This window comes from Limulus polyphemus, unplaced genomic scaffold (assembly GCF_000517525.1).
Source record: "Limulus polyphemus unplaced genomic scaffold, Limulus_polyphemus-2.1.2 Scaffold239, whole genome shotgun sequence".
NCBI lineage: Eukaryota > Metazoa > Arthropoda > Merostomata > Xiphosura > Limulidae > Limulus > Limulus polyphemus.
The window spans coordinates 31,683-41,803 of record NW_013665849.1 but is presented as its reverse complement, the minus strand read 5'-3'; the positions used below and the strand labels follow the sequence as shown (position 1 = coordinate 41,803).

Genomic DNA, 10,121 nt, shown 5'->3' with positions numbered 1-10,121 from the left:
TTCACTCATCAATCAGAAAGGTGTTCTTCTCCACGACAATGCGCGTCACACAGCATGTGGCACGTTTGACGCAACACAAGATTATGGAGTTGGGTTGAGAAGTTCTCCCCACCCATCATATTCTCCAGACGTGGCACCATCAGATTACCATTTTTTTCATTCGCTGCAACACCATCTTAACGGGAAAACGTATGCAAATGTGAAAGGTGTTAAAGAGGACTTCGACATGTTTTTTGCTTCAAAGGCAAGTGATTTCTTTAATCAGGGCATTAACAACCTGATTGTAAGATGGAAAAGCATCATCAATAAGAATGAAGACTATTGCATATAATAAATGTTTAGTTTCGATATATAAGTTATTCGGGTTTTTTCATCTAAAAAAAAGTGACATTAATTTCTTGACAACCTAAGACTTATCAAATTTTCCGACAAAATGGAATAATAAGGGAAAACACCAAGTAAAGAATGTATAAGAAAGTAGAAGTTCAATGTAATCATTAGATAGTAAAGTTTCATTTTGGAACAAGAGTACAATTGAAATTTCCTATTACTATATTATTAGAAACATTCATTTAGTAATAAATTCATTTTTCATTATTTGTTTTCTTCTTTTAACTCTTAATTAAACATTGGGGGGAGATTTTTTCCAAGTACAAGTATCTGCTGAAAAGCTATTTTATGGTAAGAAGGAAAATACCATATTTTGTATAACATATCAGTACTTTGAGGAGTGTAAGGTTTTCTTTCTTTATTTCTTTCTTGCCAAAATTCATAATTCTGTTAATGAAACAAAAAATTACAATAATGCTTGTATATGTTATAAAGGACCTGGTTGTTTGGGTGCTCTACTCGCAATCTGAGGGCTGCGAATTTGAATCCCCATCACCAAACATGCTCATTCTACATGGTTGCTGACTAGGCCAGCTGTCCAGGTGTAAAAATTCTTGGCTTACAACAATAATGGCCAACCCCAAACTAGTTGTGATTAAGGTTATAAAAAAAATTATAAATTATGAATACTATTATAAAAGTCTTAAACATAAAAGTTTGCTATTGTGCAAAAGTATAATTGAGGATGATGAAGTATCATGTTGACAAAGATTTCCAGTAGAAGAATAATGTGGCAAAAAGTCCAGCTGAAACTGAATAGCTAACACTAATCAGTTTTGTAATCTTGTGTATTTTTGACATCTTACATTTTTTTTTTTTTGCAAAGAGAAACCAAGTCATCTCATTTCCTAATCTGGATCATAACTATTATGCTGAATAATTGGGAATTAAAGTTCTTAAAGGTAAAACATTTCTACTGAACTATGTTTTAATCTTTTATTACAGCTTAAAAGATACAGGACTTATGCCTTTCTGCTACGATCCAAAATGGCTCAATTTCCGGAACTTGAACCTTCACTTGTAGAGACATCAATTGGGGAAGTTGAAGAACCTCATGAGAGGGTGGATCGTACTCAGACTGTTCCTTCTACTCCTCCTGGAGGTCGACCTTCAGGAAAACGCTCCATACCAGATAGATACAGCTATCGTGCTGCTATCTATAGGAACAGCACAAAAGATGATTGTGGCTAATGAAATACAATATCAAGAGGTTGAAGAGAACAAAATAGTTTACTTAGGCTATAAATGATACATGAAGTAACTTTATATTGAAAAACTGTGTGACATTTATAAATGTATATATATCTTTGAGAATCAGCCTTGATAGAAAAAAGAATCCCTAAACTTGGCAATATAAACAAAATAGAGGCCTATAACTAACAGAAATTTAAAGAGCCTGATATTTTTGTTTAACCAGATTTTTAGTAAATAATTATAAATGAATAACATGTAAACCCATTAAGCCTACTTGAAGAAAAGGATATTATGTACAAAGAATTCATCTACTGTACAGATCTGCTCTCCATGAGAAGCATTCACTTCATGGTTTATCTCTGGTATATGCAAACTTAAAAATGTCAGTGAACAAAAAAACCAAAGCCTTGGAAACAAAAAGAAGAAACAAACAGTGTTGTCCTACTTTAGAAAACAATTCTAACAACTCATTTGAACCTCTGTGACTAACAGAAAGTGTTTCAACCCCTTGCCTTCTTTATGTATTTGCAACAGAGTTTATATGAACCACAGAAGAAGAAGAAGAAAATATCCTTATAAATTTGTACATCAACAGCGTATGAAAGTTACTGTGAAGAGTCAAAGCAGAGAGTGCCATTGCTCTGCACGTTGTTGAACATGTCACCTCCTTTCTAGTGGCAGCTAATTTTGTGTCTGGCCTTGTCCAATGAAGTTCACTGATTTTCCTCTTATACCAGTCTGATGGAGGGTATTTACTTGCCTATTGTGGTGGATAGGGGCTAATAATGAAGAGTTTTCTTCTTATTCTAAGAATCTTAAGGTCCAGGTTTTCACCTCAGTCAGAATTTTCTGACTTTGCCTTAGTGGAAATTTTTTTTCTCTTCTCACAGATTAAGATTATCAAAACTGCATTTTTTTAAGTAACTGTAGTATTAATATTGATGGTTAGAATCAGCCTATCCTGTAAAGACAAGCAAATGTGTAATTTCAGTAGGTTACAGTATATGCAGACAGTAACTTAAATTCTAGAATACATCAGTAGAAAAATATAACCTCAAGTATGTTCTTATCATTGTATCTTTTTTTACATTATAATGTAATTTTTTATATACATTCATGCTGTATACTTTCTGTTCTTACTATTGTTTATTTTCATTAATTCTGGAAAGCTTATAGGTCATGATAAGAATATTACCATTCTGTAATGCTGACTTAAATTTTTGTGTTAATCCTTTCAGTGTATTTTTTTAACCCACTACAAAATTTTAATGAAGAAAAACAATTGGGTGTTTTGTTTAAGAAGAGTCTTTTTTTTTCCTTGTGTTAATTTACTGAAGTTGAACACAGGCAGTATGTTCATATTGATGACCTGGCAAGTTAATTTCTGATGTCATAGACTGAGATGTCAAAAGGATTTATTATTAAATATATTTACACAAGAAGCTGATTTTTTAATATATATTTATCTTTATTACTTAGTGCGTGGTTGGAGCAGCTTCATGATGATCATTGTGAGTAACCGAGACAAACATTAGTCTTCATTGTTTATGTGTATAGTAAATAATGTCATTTTATGAGGATACCGATATTCTAATAAATCTCTTTACACATACACACACACTTATATAATTACATTTAATAGTGTTTGTGTAGAAAATACAATCTTGATTGTTTTTTTTTTGAATGAAGCTATTGTGTTATTATGTGAAAAGAAATTATGGCTTCAGTAGAATGTGAAAGTTTTAAAAAAGATTCAATTACTTAAATTGCTAGTAAAAATTCAGTAGCACTACTGAACTTTTACTTGCAATTTCGGAACTAGAAAATTATGACTTGTGTGTTTTGAGGCAGTAGCCTTCAAAAGAAATCTTTGAGATTTCATATTATCAGTTTCTTTGTAAAAGTTATGACAGGTATTGTTTTTGATCTGAAATTTTAGGTTTTGTACAAAGTTACTAGTCGTAATCAATTACTTGATGTATTTTTGTTAGCATCGCTTTGTTTACTGTTTGTGGTTGCTTCTACATAATACTGCTTTCTATAGGAGTCATTCTGACACATTTTTGACAAATTTAATTTTTTTATTTTTTTGCTTGTTAGTTTTATTCCATTATGAGTAAGAATGACATCTTTTAGAAAGTTTTAAGACTTTTTAAAGATTGAATAGAAAGAGGGTAGTGTTAGGCCCTTTTTTTTTTATAAAATATATACAAACGTTACATGAATAGATGGTCAAAGCTCATGAAAGAGGCTGTGTGGACTAAAAATAATTTTTGTTTTACATTTCTTAGCTTCTGTTTGCATGAGGTTATTTTGCTTGTAACGGGATTTGCAGGTGAAGGCTTTCTTAGAAATATTTTCTGAAGTTATTGTTTTTGGGTTTATAGACTTTTTAAACCAATAGCTGTGCTTGCAATTTTTATATGAAAATGTTACCATTCCAGATAAGTAAACCATTTACACAAATGACTTAAATTTTTCATGTGTTTAAGATGTGTTTTTATTGGGGCTCCTTGAGTTATTTATTATTTGGACAGACCAAAAACCATGAAAAATCACACAATACATTTATGTTTCTCTGTGGTGGTGTTTTTTTTTAAACAACTTTGACTATTCTATTACATATAACTTGAAAACTTGGCTTTCAGTGTTCCAGTAAGGCTTTTAAGAGTTTGATGTTGCAGCTCGTAAGTGTTTTTTCATGCAAATAATAACTAGGCTTAACAAACATTCCTATGGTTTTCAGGCCAGGTATATATTTAGGCTTCTCTTTTTTTAATAACATTTGCTGTCTTATCAGTATACCATGGTGTAATTACATATAATTCACTGTACATATCAAATGTATTTTCCTTTTAAAAAACCTTGAAAACATAATTATAATTACCAAACATCTATCTGTTATATTCTTTAGCCCCAAAATGTTTTCATGGTTATCATGCTTGCTTAGATTTTGATGAAGATTTTGTAGAGTTCTAAGATGCTATCTTTAGTCTATACTTTATTGGCATCTTTTAATTTAATGATAATTGTGATAATGTTTGTATCTATTGTTGCAACCACAGGTTTTAAATTACTATTTAGAACTTATAATTCACTCCTCAAAAATGCTTTCATTTTCAGTTTTCTTGTTCTGTGACTTATTATTTTTGATATTATATGATTTTTTAGTATCATGAATATTTAATATGGTCATTGGTATCATTAAAACCAGAAATTTGTGCTCCATAACATATTCAAAATCTACAAACATCTATTTTGGGTGACATATTTTATACGCAACTTAGCTAAAGTCACTATTTTATATTTTTCTTCAATTTGAAATAAAAAAAAAACAAGTTTTAATTCTGAAGTCATGATTCATATTGAAATTGTAAACATAATTTTTTCTTGTATCAACTGACATACAAAACGTTTTCAGCCTGATAAGTCTGAGAATTATGAATCATGTTCAAATATAAACATAAATTTATTTGGAAAAATGTAAACTTTGCTTTTCGAATTTCTACAAAAGTTATGATAGCAAAACTTAAAAATCAAAGAAAAACAAACTGTAGAAGAGGAACACTGCAAGTAGTCTCTTTTGTCTTCATTGTTCCACAGGAATTAAGAAGGAAAATTTTAATAAATGAAAAAGGCTAAGAGGGATGGTGTTGTTTTTTCAGTCTTTTTTTGTTGTTGTTAAAATAACTAAAAAAAAAGGATGGTTTTATTCAAATTCAAAGGCTTCTTACATCCTTGTTGGATCACTTACCTGGACTCGTTTGGAAGAAGTAATTAACCTTTTGGATGCATTTTCCTTGTTTGGCAGCAAGAAAAGTGACCATGGTTCATTTCGGAGCAAAACGTTATCAGATAAGCTTTCTTATAACAAGCTAATCCATAGAAACCAAGCTTAAAAGATACATTAGTTCTTTTGATGGTTGCAGTGGAAATTTGTATAATGAAAGAAATTAAACTTCTGCAAGTGTGTCTTGTTTTAAAACCTAATACTTCTACATGTTATTTAATTGCAATGCAATAATGCACTGAAGAGGTTTATGCACTAGCTGAAAGTATAATATATATATTCAAGTTAGTAAAGATATAAAATGTTAATATATGATTATGTATTTTAGTGTTGTTACCTCTGGTATAGGGGAACCAGTGGTAAAATATAGTGAACAAACAGTGTACAGAAAGAAAATTATGGTTGACTGAATTAGATATGTCAAATTGGCCAAATTTCTTTCAGTCATCATTTGATGATATTATCAAGAGGGTTGAGGCACCTAGTAATTAATTAAAGCTAAATTACTAGAATGAACTTATGATAATCTATGAGAATGCCAAATCTTTATACATTTGCATCTTCATTTCTGGAATCTACTCTCCCTTGTTTACTAAATATTGAAGACCAACTGTGTAATTGGGTAATTTGCATATAAGATATTTTTTCCAAAGCAGATTTTTTGCAGCTTTTGGGTATGTTACAGAGATAAAAATTCTGGTTGCAACAGTACCCAAAACAGCTTGGTAAAGAAATTTCCAGGTTTAACCTTCAATGACTATACTTATTGTTTTTATGCTAGTGGTTGACATTTGGGACTTTGTTAAAATGTGAAACGTATATGGATGCTAGTAGAAGTTTAAATTTCAGATTCCAGATGCCAAGTTTTGATTAAAAAATACTTGGGTGCAAGATTAAAAGTGGCAAAAGTTACTAGTTTATACTTGAAACAAAATAATGTTAATATTGTGCAAAAGGTTAGAATATGTATGACTGGTAATTCAAGTGTGTCTTATGAAGGTATTCCATCCTTAGGTTAGTACTGTATAGAATTTTAAGTATTTACAGTCATTTGTCTGCCTAAAATATGAAATTGTTTTATGTTTGTTTTGACATATTTTAAATTAGAAGCATTTTTATCAGTTGGTATTTTTTTAGGCAGTACAGACATATTAATTTCATTGAAAGTTTTTGTAATTTATAGAGAAAGTATTGAAGTTTTAGACTTGAAAAATTATTCATTTATTCCTCACATACCTTATTTAAGAACATTAAAAAAGTAGATGTGTTTTATTAGTATTCTCAATAATAATAATATTTTATTAGAATGAGTAAAAACATATGCTTATAGGGTAAAACATTCAAAATAATAGGAAAAAGTCAGTGGAGACTTTCATGTTATATTGTTTTTAGTAATGTTGACACCAGCTTATCAATATTGTGGTTTGCAGTATTGCCCTCAAAAGTAAACTCTATAATAAGCAAAGATTTTTATTTTGCTATTTTTACCTTTGTATCTAAAGGTTGTGTATAACATGCATTTCTGATAAAAACAAACATTGTTTTCAGTACAATAATTATAAATTCATAGCTATATAGTTTTGAATTTTCACACTTACATGTTCCATCAGGAAATATTTAAATTAATGAAAACTAGAAAGTTAATCGCTGCACTTTTTATTTTCAGACTTAGAGCAGTCAACTTTGTATTGCAGAGGAAGCTTCTCAACATTTTATATACAGTGCTTTTCAATAATATGTACATTTTCCCTTTAATATGTATACTGAAATTATTATCCTTTGGAAGGTTGAGTGTAGAGGTTGTAGCTAGAATTTTCGTATGTTATTCCTTCATAGTATTTGGTCAGTATTAACTAGAATACTTTTTCTGGTAGTATTAAGGTTAATCTAAGCTCAAATAATACATATCAACAGATAGGTTGTCAAACAGCTAATCACGTGTTACAAGTTCCTGCTATCAGATTCTACCAGAACCTTTTGTTTAGGAACTTTCACATTCACTCCAATCTACTTGTCTTTTGGTAATGTAGATAGTGCTAAAGAAGAAGTGTATCTCATTGAAATTCTTTCCTTGAAAACGTATTTATTGGCAAATCAGCCTGTCATCGTCTTCCAAGAACCCGTGAGGTCAAAAAGAATCAATTGTTTTGATTTTTTTGTTACATAGAATACAGTATGTACTGAAGAAAAAAACCCCCATCACAATTCGGTTGTTCACATGTAACTCTAAAGACTTTTTCTTTCATATGAAATGGGTTTTGATATGCACCATCACAATGAAAGTGCAAGAATATGGTGTTTAAAAGTAATTGTCCATTTTTAGAAGTATATAAAATTTTCCAAAACACTAAATTAAGTTTTAAATCATCTCATTATGTCAAGGTGTGAGAAAATTATGTAACGATTTTAGGTGGATACCAAAAAGTGAAACATTAAATGTTTGATTTATAAGTTCCAAGATGTATAGTGTAAAACTGGGTATTTTATTTTCTCTCTCTATAACAAAATTTGGTTGCTTTTTTTAGTTAATCATATTATTCTTCCCATGTATAAGAAAGGCATGGAATTTGGCACTACTAGAAGTATGAGTTAAAACATTTACAGAAAGAACAAATATCAATGTTTTCAGTTGGTGGTTTTTATCTTAACGTGTTATCCATTGTTAAGTAGATTCAACTCTTCTTTACAAATATTCCGTTCTAGTGTGAGTGAAATGTATTATCTTTAGTTTAAGATTAATTACATGTCCCCACATTTTCAGTCAACAGCTTGTTTGGTTTATATATTTTTTTGAACGATGTCTTGGAGTTAAAATGAACTGTATTTCAAGCTACTTCCAATGGATACTAAAAAGATTTAAAAAAATCTAGTTCTCTGGATTTGGTTCGTTGAATTTTAAGTATTTTTATTTTGAAAACGATAACTGTTTCCTTTTCGTGATTTAGATATAAATTCAAGCTATTCCAAATAGCTTCTTACTGAAATAGGGCGCAATAGCAGCCCAATTTTAAAATATTTTAAGATTTAGATATGCTTGGTTTCAAACAACCTCACGTTGATGTATATACATATGGTAAAGTGTTCTATTTTGTGAATGTTTTAGATTAGGATTAGCTTATTCCAGAAAACATGGAGTCTAGAAGAGGCGAAAAAGCCCAATTTGTAAACAAAAAGTCCGTGTTTAGGTTTGTTGTTTTATTACTGATAGTAAGATTTAGGGTATGAATTGAGCAGTATTGAGGATTTGCTCTAGTAGTTTTCCTTTCCTTCTTAGAATGTATCTACTTCATATGTATGACGGATGTGGAAATGTGCGCGTGATTTGATATTATTGAATGATTTAACTATGACAAGAAACGGAGATGATTATATTCCAAGTAGCTATCAGCATACGCATATTAGTTTGTTTTTGTTTTTAATTGGTTATCGGTTTGGGAATGATTAGACCAATTGTTTATATTAACCAGCTTAAATATTTAATATAATTTCTTGAAATAAATCCAAATTAGTATTTCACTGAAATAATTAAGAAAGGAATAGTGTATGTTTGATTTCTCGGTAAAACGAAGACAGTTTCATTTGAGTTTTTGTAGTAATGCAACTAACTACTCATCAACACCTTTGTATCCAAAGTGTAACCAAATGCTTTAACTTATGATTTGTATAATTGTTTGATTAACAACAATAGATAGCTCACAGCTATGAACGCCCCAACTGTAAAATTAGCTGAGTGTTAAATACCTTAAAAGTTACTTGAAGGTTTGAAAACTGTTAAAATTAAAGTTTATAACGTTATCAAACTGTATGATTTATTAACCTTAGTTATTCTAAGTGACAAAAATGAACTACGTACACGTAACAATTGACAAATTATTAATTTTGTAGTAGAGTACCATATAATGGTGCTTCGAAAATATTTTGTTTAAAAAAATAGGAAACCCTTCAAGTCTATAATTTTTAGCTGTATGTGAAGGGGAAGAAAAATAAGCATGCTTTATGATGTTCGAAATCATTAAATGAATGTGCGAAATAAGTGTTATATTAAAAATATGTAAAGAATGGCAGTTGTATATTTTCATACTTGATAAGTTATGGTTCAGGGTTGTAAACAAAACATAATCGACGTATACGCAGTATGTGATGAAATGATAGAATTGTTCACATTTGCCAAATGCAGCTCGTTTGCGAAAACGGAAACCAGCAGTAGTAGTAGTAACCGAAAATAAAGAGTAACTTAGATAGACATTTTCAAGTTTTATAATTTTTTTAGATTGGTATACTCCTATTTCTCGTGCTATTTTGTGCCAAGATAAAATACGCAACAAAAGTTTTGCGAATAGCTTATTTTAGTCGCCATATTTTCCGTATATTTTGAAATACTGCTGTTTATAATTCATTTTATTTTTAGGCTTATGTTATATTGTATGCTAATCTATTTTGAGTGATTTGCCTTTTTGTACATAGCTAGTAACTATAACAATGCGTTGCGTTAGAAAAATACGTCGCTTAAATCTGTGTCATAGGCTCATAACAGTATTGTTCAGTAAAGTCCTTTAAACGCTCAGGGTTTTGTTTTAAACATTTGACTGGAAATGGTGAGAAAGGGAAACATCGTGGCCGCTGGTAGGGCCAAGAGTACCTAATATTGAGTAGTTTCAGAGTGAAATTGTTGATAAAAGTGAAAATTAATATTGGAATGCTGCCTACATTTTGGTGAAATAAAATAATTGAGAACCATTATTTGTCA

At 30.1% G+C, this 10,121-nt stretch overlaps 1 protein-coding gene across 4 annotated transcripts in view; it reads left to right on the top strand.

The window, feature by feature from the left end:
• Window positions 1–10,114, top strand: part of LOC106478661 (PH and SEC7 domain-containing protein 2-like) — a 123,486-nt gene extending 113,372 nt beyond the window's left edge. For all 4 annotated transcript variants that reach the window (XM_022382298.1, XM_022382299.1, XM_013939217.2 and 1 more), the window contains one exon: window positions 1,336–10,114. In XM_022382298.1, the coding sequence (XP_022238006.1) occupies window positions 1,336–1,581 (246 nt within the window). In that variant the 3' untranslated portion in view covers window positions 1,582–10,114. The remainder of the gene's footprint in view (window positions 1–1,335) is intronic.
• The last annotated feature ends 7 nt before the right edge of the window (window positions 10,115–10,121 follow it).